Raw genomic sequence first — 14,546 nt, forward strand, 5'->3', positions numbered from 1 at the left:
TTAAAAGTTCTCTCGTCCAGATCCACATTGGCATGCGGAACAATCTGCAAAAATCAGAATGGCCTCCCCAAAACTTTGCTGGGTAAAATATTAAAGTTAGGAGAGAGCAGAGCTGTCTGCAGCAACGATCTGCTGCTCCTGAAATTTAAGGATAAAAGGGATGTCCTTATATTGACCAGCATTCATGACAGCAGCTGCAGTCTTGTCCCTGTACGCGGATCCACCACCCAAGCCCCCAAACCATTTTGCGTACAGGAGTACAATAAATATATGGGTGGAGTTGACCTGTCTGACCAGGTCATAAAACCATACAGTGCCATGTGCAAGAGAAAGGTGTGGTATAAAAAGCTTTCTGTCCATCTTACACAGATGGCTTTATACAACGTCTTAGTCCACTGCAGATATGCTGGCTGTAGGGACAAGTTCCTGCAATTTCAGGAAAAAGTCATTAAGGTCCTGATATTTGCTGACCAGGAAGGTGAGGGCAGCTCATTTGGTCCTTCCAACAGCAGGATAATTCCCAGCCAGCATTTCCCACAGAAATCCCTAAAAACAGAAGCCCCCCAAAAAAATGTTGCGTGTGCTCCAAGTGAGGTACCACAAGGATACCACATACCAATGTGAGACGTGTCCCACAATGCCCAACCTGTGCATGAAATAATGGTTCAAAATATATCACACCTCCTTGGATTTTTAATTCTATTTATTCTTTATCCAGCTTTTCTGCCGCCCTTACTGGCCATGACAAATAATAATAATTTTTTTTTTACTGATCAGCCCCATTGCTCATTTAAAATTTGTAAAAAAAAAACAAAACTAAAAATTCTCACTGTACCAAGAACACGAGTGAGTGTAAATGCAGATGAGATTGGTTGCCTTTGATTTATTTTTTGGGTTGGATTTTATGGAAAGGTGGGTAGGTTGGTAGTGGGACCTGCCACTCCTTCTCCCTCCATTGCGGGTTTTCCAGGTTGTCCTCGGTTACTGCACAAATTAAAAATTCTTACTATACACCTAAATGAATACCTAAAGGAGTAACACTTCACAAATTAAAAATTCTCACTATATCCTTAGACAAATAAAAAATTTTTGCTGTACCCCTAGATGAATACCTTGAAGGGTGTTACTTTTCAGTGGCCCCGTTGCCACACAGCGCTGACCGCGCTGGTCTCGGTTCCAACTGAATCTGCGTCCGCAGGATGCACATTCAGTTGGGTTCAATGCTGGAGCCTTGCTCCAGCATTCACTGTGCCCCGAGCGGCTCGGCGCAGGCGCGATGTAGTGACATCATCGCGCCTGTCTGCGCCGAGTCACAGTGAAGAGAAGGATCCTCCACTGGGGATAGGTAAGTAACTATGTTGTTTTTCTATTAGGTACATACATGTGGGGGCATTATACTGGGTATGGGAGGGGAGGCTCATATGGTAGCTGCTGAGGGGGCATTATACTGGGTATGGGGCAGCTAAGGGGGGCATTATACTGTATGGGACAGCTATGGGGCATTATACTGTATGGGACAGCTATGGGGGGCCTTATACTGCGTGGGGGGGCATTATACTGTATGGGACAGAAATGGAGGGCATTATACTGTATGGGGGCATTATACTGCATGGGGCAGCTATGGGGGCATTATACTGTATGGGGCATAGTGTATGAGGCAGCTACGGGGGCATTATACTGTATGGGGCAGCTATGGGGTATTCTACTGTATGGGGCATTATTTTGTATGGGGCAGCTATGAGGGGCAAAATACTATGAGGGCAGCTATGGGGGCATTATACTGTGTGGGGGGGAGCTAAGTTGATAATTTTGTACGGCCCACGAATGAAGTTATAAATATCCAAATGGCCCTTGGCAGAAAAAAGGTTCCCCACCCCTGCCCTAGACCCTGTTTTCATGACACAGAAATATCACCATAGTAGGCCTCAAATGTTGTATATAGCCCTGCCATATACTCAAACAGCCGTTTACGACCACATATGGGGTATTGTTTTACTCGGGAGAAATTGCTTTACAAATGTTGTGGTGTTTTTTTTTCTCCTTTAGTCCTTGTGGAAATGAAAAAATTTGCTAAACCTACATTTTCTTTGAAAAAAATTTAGATTTTCATTTTCACGGCCTACTTCCAATAATTTCTGCGAAAAACCTCTGGGGTCACAAGGTTCACTATACCCCTAGATAATTTCCTCAACGGGTGTAGTTCCCAAAATGGGGTCACTTGTGGGGGGGTTTGCACTGTTTTGTTCCCTCAGGGGCTTTGCAAATGCGGCATGGCCTCCGCAAACCATTCCTGCTAACTTTTACAAATGTTGTGGTGCTTTTTCTCCTTTAATCCTTGTGGAAATTAATTTTTTTTTTACATATATTACATATATTACATATATTACAGCCGACACCCCGCTGTAACGACCAGGACTGGAGTTAGCCTCCGATCCGGCCGATTAAACCCTTAGGCTGGATTCACACGAGCATGTTCGGTCTGTAAAGGACGGAACGTATTTCGGCCGCAAGTCCCGGACCCAACACACTGCAGGGAGCCGTGCTCCTAGCATCATAGTTATGTACGACGCTACGAGTCCCTGCCTCTCCGTGGAACTACTGTCCCGTAGTGTAATCATGTTTTCAGTACGGGACAGTAGTTCCACGGAGAGGCAGGGACTCCTAGCGTCGTTCAGTACGGGACATGCGGCCGAAATACGTTCCGTCCTTTACGGAACGAACATGCTTGTGTGAATCCAGCCTTAGATCACCGCGTCCGTAATGACTAATTATAAAAATATCATGGTGAACACGGTACAAAAATAAAATAAAAAACAATTCCAGAATCGCTGTTTTTTGGTCACTACCACTTCCAAAATAGAATTAAAAAAGTGATCTAAAAGTTGCACGTACCCCAAGATTAAACCATTAAAAAACTACAGCCCGTCCTGCAAAAAACAAGCCCTCATAGTTTTGACAGAAAAATACAAGTTATCAGAATATGGCGACACAAAACGTAAATAATTTGAAACAAAAGTGATTTTATTGTGCAGATGCCGCAAACCATAAAAAAAAGATATACATATGGTATCGCCGTAATCGTATCGACCCACAGAATAAAGTCAAATTGTCGTTTATAGTGCACGGTGAACGCTGTTAAAAAAAAAAAAAGAATGAAACATCAGAATTGCTGGTTTTTGGTCACCTTGCTTGTAAAAAAACAAAATAAAAAAGTGATCAAAAAGATCGCATGTACCCCAAAATGGTACCAATGAAAACTACAGATTGTCCCGCAACAAATAAGACCTCACACAGCTCCGGTGGTGAAAAAATAAAAAAAGTTCTGGCTCTCAGAATATGACCACGAAAAATGTGCAGATTGTTCCAAAAGCGGGTAAGATTGGGCGCCATTTATCAGTGCCACACTGGCCACATATCTTCGGATTATTTAATGCATTATTATATCCTATTATGCCCTTATTTCCTCCGCACAGCTTACATATACCCCCACATTATAAACTGAAATTCCAGCAAAACCCCAAACAGAACTACTACCAAGCAAAATCTACGCTTCAAAAGCCAAAATAGCGCTCCCTCCCTTCTGAGCCCTACAGCGTGCCCAAACAGCAGTTTACGTCCACATATATGGCATCGCCATGCCCGAGAGAACCCGCTTAACAATTTAAGGTATTTTTCTTCAGTGGCATGAACTGGACAAAACATATTGTGCGCTAAAATGGCATATCTGTGGAAAATTGCAATTTTCACTCTGCACCATGCACTGAGCGTTCATTTCTAATAAAAAGCAAATAAGCTGTGGGGTCAAAATGCTCACTACACCCCTTAAAAAATGCCTTGAGGGGTGCAGTTTCCAAATGGGGGGGGTCACTACTTGGGGTTTGTTTTACTATTTGAGCCCAGAGCCCTGCCATTATGGGCAAATGCAGCGAAAATCACCAAAATGGGCCTCAAATCCGCATTTGCTCATTCACTCCTCGGCCCGGTGATATGTCCAGGCAAATGATAAATGCCTTGAGGGGTGTAGTTTATAAAATAGGGTCAATTTTCAGAGTTTTCCATTCTATTCTGATACCCATGGAGCTCTGCAAATGTGACATGGCGCCCATACGCCAGTCCAGCAAAATCTGCGCTCTAAATGCCAAATGCCGCTCCTTCCATTTTGAGCTCTGCCATGTGCTCAAACAGCAGTTCAGGGCCACACACAGGGTATTGCCGTACTCTGGAGAAATTGGATAACAAATTGTGTGGTGTTTTTTTCTCCTATAATCCCTTGTGGGAAAAAAAAATTGGGAGCAAATACGACATAATTTAGAATTTTTTATTTTTTTTTCATTTTTACTACATAAGGCCCCATGCACAAGAACGTGCTTTTGCTGCCGCAATTCCCTCGAACATCCACGGGAGAATTGCGGCCAGATTCATTTTTTTGGGCCCATGCACACGACCGTGGTTTCCACGGTCCGTGCATGGCCCAGGAGCCTGGACTGCAGAAAGAACGGACATATCTTATTACGGCCGTGTTCTGCGGTCCAGGCTCATGGGAAATAATGGACGAGGCCTAATTCTAATAAAATCTATGAAACACCTGTGGGATCAAAATGCTCACTGCACCCCTAGATGAATGCCCTGAGGGGTATAGTTTCCAAAATGGTGTCACTTCTCAGGGGTTTCTACTGTACTGGTGCCTCAGGGGGTCTGCAAATGTGACATGGCGCCCAAAAAACAATCAAGCAAAATCTGCATGCCAAGTAGCATTCCTGCCATTCTGGGCCCTGCAGTGTATCCGAACAGCAGTTTACGACCACATATGGGGTATTGCCGTACTCAGGAGAAATTGCTTTACAAGTGTTGGGGTGCTTTTTCTCCTTTATTCCTTTTAAAAAAGTAGATTTTCATTTTTACAAACTAATCCCAATAAGTTTAGCAAAAAACCTGGGGGGTCAAAATTCAAACTTTACCCCTAGATAAATTTGAGGGGTGTAGTTTCCAAAATGGGGTCACTTTTGGGGTGTTTCCATGGTTTTGTCACCACAAGACCTCTTCAAACATGACATGTGCATAAAATATATTCTTAAAAAAATGAGGCCCCAAAATCCACTAGTTGCTCCTTTGCTTCTGAGGCCTGTGCTTCAGTCTATTACCGCACTAAAGCCACATGCGGGATATTTCTAAAAACTGCAGAATCTGGGCAATAAATATTAAGTTGCGTTTCTCTGGTAAAACCTTCTGTGTTACAGAAAAAAAAAAAGTGTATTACAAATGAATAACGGCAAAAAAAAATAATTTGTAAATTTCACATTGCTTTATTTCCTGTGAAATGCCTAAAGGGTTAAGAAACGTTCTGAATGATGTTTTAAATACATTGAGGGGTGCAGTTTTTAAAATGAGTTGATATATGGGGACTTTCTAATATATATATAGGCCCCTCAAAGCCACTTCAGAATTCAACTCGTCCCTAAAGAAAAATAGCCTTTTGAAATTTTCTCGAAAATGTGAGAAATTGCTGCTAAAGTTCTAAGCCTTCTAACGTCATAGAAAAATAAAAGGAAGTTCAAAAAATGATGCAAAGTAGACATATGGGAAATGTTAACTAGTAACTATTTTGTGTGGTATTACTATCTGTTTTGCAAGCAGATAAGTTTAAATTTAGAAAAATTTAATTTTTTTTGCAAATTTTCTCAAAATTTTGGTGCTTTTCACAAATAGTTAATTTATCGACCAAAATTTTTTCACTAATAAAGTACAGTATGTCACGAGAAAACAATCTCAGAATCGTTTGGATAGTTAAAAGCATTCCAAAGTTATTACCACATAAAATGACACGCCAAATTTGGAAAAAAATCGGCTGTGTCCACAAGACCAAAACAGCCTGCGTCCTAAAGGGGTTAAAAGCTATGTAAACCTTTGAAATAAAGTGTAGTTGGTGCAACTTTCTAAATACTTTGTATTAAAAATTATTTGTACTTTTTGAGATACAGCTGGTTTGTATCCTGTATACAGAGAAGCTATGTCTTGCTCGGAGACCTAAAACCGTCAGGTCAGTGGCACTGATGGGTTCAGTGTCAGCGGGTCCTGCATTTCTCTAACATGCAGAATCGAGCTATTACCGATCACATCTAAGTTATGCTGCACAACTACTGGAACACATGAACATACACTAAGATGATGATTACTACACACGTAACAAAATTAGAGAACTAATATATATTTTTTATTTTTAACATAATCACTAAAACAATATTTCTCAATCAACAAAATAAAAAATATATTTTTATTAAGAAAGAATGATTAACAAACTTATTCCAGATCTATTCCAGAAAACGCAGAGCTATATTAGAACATATCCTCACACTACTAGAAGAGAGCTCTCCTAAATCAAGCCTGGATCGTGCGGTATCATTCTCACTTCAGTAACCCTTCCTTCCACGAAAACGTGCTCTGTTGTCCAACTATGAAGAATAGATAAAAATAAAAAAAACAGTCAGTCTGAAACATAAAAGGAACATACTACCCAAAAAGAAAATCTGAAGCACAGAATTTCCTTCATGTGCGGTCTAGGATCGAGCATTGCTCCGAGGGTGGATTCACCCGCAACCGATTTTGTTGCAGGTGAATAAAACTGATTTTCAGTCACAAAAAAAGTCTACAACAAAATCTGCCATGTGTGACTACACCCTGAAATACACTGTGGGCTGAATTAAACAAAAAAAAAAAAAGATTACCATTGGTCCTACATATAGAGGTGCAAGCACTACATGAAGGACATGCTGCACTGGTAAATGGAAAAGTTATGAGACGGACGTCTTACCTAAAGAATCCCATTACTTGATCAAGGTGAATTTTAGGCAGAATAACATACACACAGTTTGGTGCAGTTTTTTGAGCCAAACCAGAAGAGATTCCAAAACAAAGGAAAGGTATAAAGAAAAGACTAATGTATCCCTTTCCTTTTGTGTCAATTTGTGTGTTTGCCTAAAAATAATGAGCTAAAAACGGCATCAAAACGGTTTATGTGATCCAGGATTAAGAAAAACAATCAATAAGGGTTCCAGGACGTAGGAGACACTTACTATTGATCTTTTACACTCAAAGAAGGTGACCTGTAGCGCCCTGCAGTGGCCCTCCCTCAGACACTCCTTAGGGGTCTTTCCTTCCTGCACAAGACAACATTTATCACGATAAGAAAAGTTCCGTACCTGGAACTCAGTGGACCAATCTGCATCTTAAATATAATATATTAGAAGTGTTTTATTTTCTAAAATTGTGGTAACCGCAAAGACCTTCATAAAAGACTGTGGATTAAATAACTCTCACATAGCAATAAAATGGCTACATTTTCTTTCTGGGGTACACAAGCCCCACAAAAAGTGGCAAGTAAATATAAAACAAAATGTAAGGCATCCTTAGTGTGGTTATCCCATCCAGCCAACCCTGTTAGAATTTGTCGCTCCCCCCGGACGATGAGCTTATCACAAAGAACACCTCTGCTGGAACCATCGGGGAAGCAGTCATCACCTGCACATTTCCCCTGCAATGACACTGCAGGTGAGATGTTGTATTACACAGAGCCCATTGAAATCAAAGGGCAACCATGCCATAAATGGCTGCATCACATCTTCCAGGACCAGACCTTGCCTTTGCAGTGGCTCTCCGCTCTGGCTAATACAACGGTCCCAACTCTCTCTATTACAGTTATATGGATCATCGTGATGGGACAACCTGTTTAAAGAAGCACTCCCACAAATCGTTGTTGTCCCCCCCCCCCCCCATTTGTAATCGCTTACCTGATATTGCGGATAAAAATATTTACGGAGCAATTCATCTTCTATTTTCAGCCTCTGTTCAGTCCCCCGCTCTGAATCTTACGGCATCTGCTGTGTGGACCAGACTTAATTCTCTCTGTTTTTATTCCTATGAGAGCCTTGTTGTGAGTCTCATAGGAATAAATAGAGAAACTGACTTCCTGTCCACACCGCAGACGTCGTAAGATTCAGTCAGATCGAGGGTTATGTGGTCCAACGGAGGAATCGAATGGAGGCTGAAAAAGAAGATGAAGCGGTAAGTATTTGGAACCACAGTAATGAAAGTTTTTTTTAAAAAAACCTACAAATATTTGTGGGAACATTTAAGTTTGGGTTTGCATTTCTGGTGCAAATATGGCAGGGTATAATTTAAAGAAACTATCTAAGAACTGCATTGGCAGGATTGTGTGTAAGATGTTTTGTAAGGCTAAAAAGTGCAATAAAATTGAACATCTAGAAAATATTGGGAATTTAAAAACTGCTTCAACGTGTTAAATTTGCTAAGTTTTTATTTACGAACACGGCACATTTTGCCTTTGAGATAACCCCCCCCCCCCCCAAGACAACAGGATCAAAACAAAAAAATGCACCGTGTAAACTTTTTTCCCCTATTTTTTGGACAAAAAGGTCGTTTGCATAAATGACTTCTGTCATTTTTTTTATTGTGCTGAGCCACGTGGAGATTTCCGGGACACCAGAATAGCTTAACCCCTTCCTGCCGCAGCCACTTTTGGACCAAATGACAGTCTCATTTTTAAAATCTGACGTGTCACTTTATGTGGTAGTAACTTTGGAATGCTTTTACCTATACAAGCGATTCTGAAATAGTTGTCTTGTGACATATTGTACTTTGTTTGAGCACATGGCAGGGCTCAGAAGATAAAGAGCACCATGCAACATTTAAGAACTACTATGGTGGGGGCGTGGCCAGCTGCTGATGTGAGAGGACGTGTGTGGCGATAGCTCCGGGCCAGCATCCTGTCTAGAATCCTCCTGACGGTGCTGTAATCCTTGAAATTAGCCAAAATTCCTTACCAGCTGCGTAGGAAGGGAAGGATATCTTCCAGGAAAAAGATGAGCCCGCCTAAAGCGATGGACGCGGCGGAAAAGCTGAAATCATATGCCCGCGTGGTGATCCAAGATGGCGCCGGCGGGAGTTCTTCTGTGCAGACCGCAGCTGTGGCTGGGACATCCAACCATGCTCCCTCGGAACAGGATGCAGGAATCACGCTGCAAGAGGCATCGGATAAGCTGCTAACAGCCATCCTCAAGACACGGACAACTCTGACGGCTAAGATTGATGAGGTGAGAGTGGACGTGGGCCTATTGAGACAGGATTTGCAAAATGTGCGGGAGAGAGTCACGGAGACGGAGGGCATGATATCCACCTTGGAAGATCTTACTGCTACCATGCCGGCGGCTATTCAAGATTTGCACCGTAAAGTCGATCTGTGGCGCCAGAAAGCCGACGATTTGGAAAATAGATCGCGCCGCAACAATCTCCGCATTGTGGGATTGCCGGAGAGGGCAGAGGGGCAGAGGCCTGGAGAATTTGTGGAAAGATGGCTGAAGGAGATGTTTCCAGCTGCCTCCTACTCGTTAGCATATGCGGTGGAAAGGGCGCACAGGGTTCCAGCACGGTTACCAGTTCAAGGTGCTCCCCCAAGACCACTGCTTGCCCGGATGTTGAATTGCAAAGATCGGGACACGGTTCTGTTGGAAGCTCGGAAGGCCGGAGGGATTAATTTGAAAATGCATCTGTGTCCATATATCCGGACCTTTCTCCTGATTTGCAGCGACAAAGGGCGTCATATGTCCCTATCAAGCGCCGACTCCGGGACCTGCAGATTCCATATTCGATGGCCTATCCGGCTAGATTGCGGGTGGTGGATGGAGATCGAGCCATATTTTTTACGGATCCAGCTGAGGCGGAAGAGTGGCTTACGAGCAAGCATAGGCGATCTCCTCGACGCTGATCGTTGTGATTGTGCAGGCTGGGAGGCCATTGTCGATATATGGAACTCATGGATACCCCATATTGTGTGTCGCACAGAAGTTCCAGGGGAAAGTATCCTTATGAGATAATGATGTGATGCTGTAACATGTTATTTGCAACCTGCTATGGGGGGCCTGAGGTCCGTGTTGGAAGCTGGACATTTTAGTCCTTATAATCTCCTCCTTATGTGTTCTGAATAAGAGAGATGGCGGACCGTTAATACAAGTCAGGCTTTAAAATGTTTTATAATATTTGGTGGATGGGATGCTGGTCGGGGGAAACGCTGTACCTATATAGATAGTGTGTGTGCGGCAGAAATACGCTAGCCGTAGACAGTACCCCATTGAGTATTGGCTACAAAGGTTTGTTCCTGTTGAGCAATGTATGTTTTTGATGTTGTTATGGAGAATATTGAGTCAACTCACACTACCGCAGAAACTGGCATAAATATTGTACACCTACGAGACATAGAGGGAACTGCAGATGGGGTTGGGATAATTGTCACTCAGGAGCTTGTGGATGGGATCCTGGGCTACAGCGCTCCAACATGTGTTAACAGTACGAAATGGCAGGATTACGGTTAATGTCCTGGAATGTCCGGGGAATGGGGGCTCCTGAAAAGAGGCATATGATATTTGCGGCTGTGCAGAGACAGCGTCCACATTTAACGTGTCTACAGGAAACACACATGACACCTGATACTATGAGGAGTTTGAGTAAGCCCTGGGTGCAGTGGGTGGGACATGCCTCACACACCTCGTACTCTAGAGGGGTGGCCATCTTAGTGCATGTGGAGCTCCGTTGGAAATTGCTACAATCCAACATGGACCCAGAGGGGCGGTACATTTTTCTACATGCGGTTCTTGATGAATGTCCATATGTGATCTTGGGGGTGTATAATCCTCCACCAGCTTCAATTGCAATAATGCAGGGAGCCGTCCGATTTGTGTCAGCATACCCGGGGGCCCGGGTGATAATGATGGGAGATTTCAACATGGTCATGGACTCTGGAATTGATAGATTTCAGGGGAATGGGAGTAGAGGTCCTGGAAGCCCCTCACAGTTAAGTCTCCTTGTACAGGAAATGGGATGGATTGATTTGTGGAGAGCGACACATAGAGGGATCAGAGAGTACACATGTCACACCCCACAATACAATGCACTGTCCAGAATTGATTATATATTTGGATCGCCTGCGGTTTTCCAGGAGGTAGACTCTGTGGATCATTTACCGAGGGGGATTTCGGATCACAGTCCGGTCTTACTGACATTTAAAAGGCCACAGGTAGGCAGAAGGGGTATGGGTAAAATTCACCCGTTTTGGCTTCAGCTAGTTCAACAAAACGATCGTATACCGGATCAGCTATCAATATTTATAGAAGCACATGCGCAGATGGAAAATCGGTCGCTGGTGTGGGATACCCTCAAAGCCTATTTGAGGGGATGTCTCCGATCCTCCATATCCTATGTAAAACGTGCTTCCGCCCTGCATGAAGAGGAATTAGCATATAAATGTTCACAGGCGGAAGGGGCATTTGTTCAGGATCCCACACCAGCTAACCGAAATGCTTGGCTGGACTTGGGTAGACAGTATCTACAAGTCCTGAGGGATAAGACTTCGCGTAGTCTATTCTTTAGTAAACAATCTCATTTTGAATTGGGCAATCAATCGGGTAAAATTCTGGCTCATATGGTGCGGAACAGTTCAAGATCCCCCCCGGTGATGGGTATAGTGGGGCCTGGCGATAGAATCTACACTTCCTCGAGGGATGTTCTCGAACAATTCACACAGTTCTATGATCAGTTGTATGCTTCAAAAATAGATTATAGGAGGGAGGAGATGGAGAAGTATTTAGATGGAATATCGTTTCCTACGTTGTCAGCCGAGCGGGTGGCAATGCTTGATGCTCCATTTACGGTAGACGAGATCTTGGAGGGAATGGCGTCTATGGCCAAGGGGAAAGCCTCAGGGCCGGATGGTATCCCCCTTGAGGTATATCTACAGTATGGGGAGCTGCTAGCCCCCCAATTGCTGGCCCTGTTTGAGCATAGCTATCGGAGCTCTACTCTTCCGGAATCCATGTGTGACGCCACCATTATTGTACTGCTGAAACCAGGCAAAAATCCAGATGAATGTGGGTCATATAGACCGATATCACTACTGACAGTGGATTACAAAATTTTGACTAAAATGCTAGCCAATAGGTTATGTAATGTGATAAAGGAGATCATTCACCCAGACCAGTGTGGCTTTATACCCGGCAAGTCCACCTCAGAGAATATTCGACGGGTACAGGTGGTGGCGCAGATTGGATGGGAGGAGCAGTAGGACTGGGCTGTGGCATCTTTGGATGCGGCCAAGGCATTTGACTCGGTAGAATGGCCTTATTTGCTGGCAGTGCTGCGAAGATTTGGGTTTGGGGATAGATTCATTAATTGGGTCTCCTTGTTATATAAATCTCCGCGAGCGCAGGTGTTGGTGAACGGGGTCCTGTCCCCTTCCTTTGGCCTCCATAGGGGCACAAGGCAGGGGTACCCACTTTCGCCACTTCTTTTCGCATTGGCCATTGAACCACTGGCTCTGAACATTAGGAGGGATCATGCATATATGGGAATTAGAATAGGGGACAGAGAGGACCGGATAGGATTATATGCGGATGACATGGCGTTGTTTATGGCAAACCCCAATGCCACACTTCCCAGGGCCATATCCCTCATTAATGCTTTTGGAAGGTATTCCGGGTTACTAATTAATTGGGCCAAATCGTATTTGATGCCTTTGAGGCAGGATAACTGTGGATGGGACACCCAGTTCCGCAGACTGTCAGTACAACCAGAGTTCAAATATTTGGGAATTAATATTGCTAGGGATAGTTCTAGATCGTATGGGTTAAATGTAGCGCCCTTGGTTGCGTACCTAAGGGATAAAATTCAGGTGTGGAAAGGTCTGCCTCTGTCAGTGGCAGGACGCGTGAATCTATTAAAAATGATAGTACTGCCGAAGTTTTTGTATGTGTTGGAGCATGTGGATGTGTTGGTGCCTAAAAGGTTCTTTAAAATAATAAACTCTCTATTCGCGCCGTTTGTATGGGGGGGGGGGGGAGATCTAAACTCAAGCTGTCGATTCTACAGTGGTCTAAAGATGAGGCCGGAGCTGCGTTACCGGATGTTTTTCTATATTATTTGGCGGGTCAGCTCAGATACTTGACTTCTTGGGTCTCCCCCCCCCCCCCTAACGACCAATGCTGAGTGTCATCTAGCCAGGGTGTTGGGCTTAAAAAACCTTTGGCCGATATTGGAGCCGCATGATTTTAGACACCGCTCCCTGTTACCCTTGCATAAGTTGGCCAGACGAGTTTGGCAACAGGCTAAAGAGCTCTTGGGGGTTGTGGCGGTGGTGGGGGAGAACCCGCTGTGGGACAATCCAAGTTTTTCACATTTGCACGGGATGGTGGGAAAACGTTACTGGTCCTCTAGAGGGGTAGTTGCTCTGTCACAGTTACTAACGGAAGACGGGATGGTCATGACGGTGAGTGAGATTCGGGCAGCATTCAATATACCACCGGGGAATGAATTATATTGCATACAACTCCATCATGCTCTATTAGCACAATTTCCACTGAACTCCGTGACGTATTCTAGCTGTGATTTGGTGGTGAGGTTGAACACGCCGTCTACACGTGGAGCCATTTCTCAAATGTATTCTTTTCTACTGGAGGCTAAAATGCGAGTGGAGCCCCTGGGGGCGGAGGATAAGTGGCGTGCACGAATTCCTCAACTCACAGCGGAGGAATGGAGAGAGGCTCAGGGTTCCCATTTGCTGGTTTCACAAGCGGCAAACAATAAATTAGTGCAACTGTTCATTATCCACCAATGTTATTTGACACCCATAAGACTACATCGTATGGGAAGAATGGCGTCCTCACAATGTCATAGGTGCGGAGAGACACGGGCTGATTTTATTCACCTAATATGGGGTTGTCACTGGATTCTTAGCTTTTGGGAGGAGGTGGTTGCATTATTGACAGCAGTATTGGGGAGGACGATACCTTGCAGGCCAGAGGTGTGTCTGCTGGGACTGCTCAATGAGGAACAATGGTCGATATATGAGAGAACTTTCTTTAGAGAAACACTATTCATGGCAAGAAAGGCGGTGGCCATGAGATGGATGGCAGATAGGGCCCCGACAGTAGCGCAATGGCGTAAATTAGTCAATTACATACTTCCATTTGAGAAAATAGTGTATAAACACCGGGGGAAACCGGCTAAATTTGATTTGATCTGGAATGGGTGGTGCTCATCGAACCTCACTCACTGTACAGTCCAAGGGCTATCAGCTGCTCTGATTCAAGCTGGGGGCGGGAGCGGGTAAAGAGGTCGGGAGGAGGACACTTCCAGGTGCTTCGTTTTAGGCCATACAAGGAGGATGGGCGCGTTAGGGTAGAATATCGAACTGGGGGCATATTCATACTATTGTGATGTACAAGATTAAAAGTTTTGATAGAATGTTTGATTGATCTGTATTATGTATATGTGGTCTGCGAATCACGGTTTAACACCATGGGTACCTGCGAGTATCCCTTATGTATGTAATGATGTTTCTGACATATGTACTATTGAGTGTATAATGTTATCCTGATGTATGTGATGGTTTGACTCTGACAGTTACTTTTAATAAAACGAGTTTAAAAAAAAAAAAGAACTACTATGGTGTCATTTACTGCCCTGTGTCATGAAAACAGGCGCTC

At 43.9% G+C, this 14,546-nt stretch overlaps 1 protein-coding gene across 1 annotated transcript in view; it reads right to left on the bottom strand.

The window, feature by feature from the left end:
• Positions 1-6,189: 6,189 nt before the first annotated feature.
• COA5 (cytochrome c oxidase assembly factor 5) overlaps positions 6,190-14,546 on the bottom strand; it is a 30,782-nt gene continuing 22,425 nt past the window's right edge. The window contains exons 2-3 of the mRNA XM_075852617.1: positions 7,071-7,154; positions 6,190-6,449 (exon numbers count right to left, since the gene is read on the bottom strand). Of these exons, the coding sequence (XP_075708732.1) occupies positions 6,408-6,449; positions 7,071-7,154 (126 nt within the window). The 3' untranslated portion in view covers positions 6,190-6,407. The remainder of the gene's footprint in view (positions 6,450-7,070; positions 7,155-14,546) is intronic.

This window comes from Rhinoderma darwinii, chromosome 2, assembly GCF_050947455.1.
Source record: "Rhinoderma darwinii isolate aRhiDar2 chromosome 2, aRhiDar2.hap1, whole genome shotgun sequence".
NCBI lineage: Eukaryota > Metazoa > Chordata > Amphibia > Anura > Rhinodermatidae > Rhinoderma > Rhinoderma darwinii.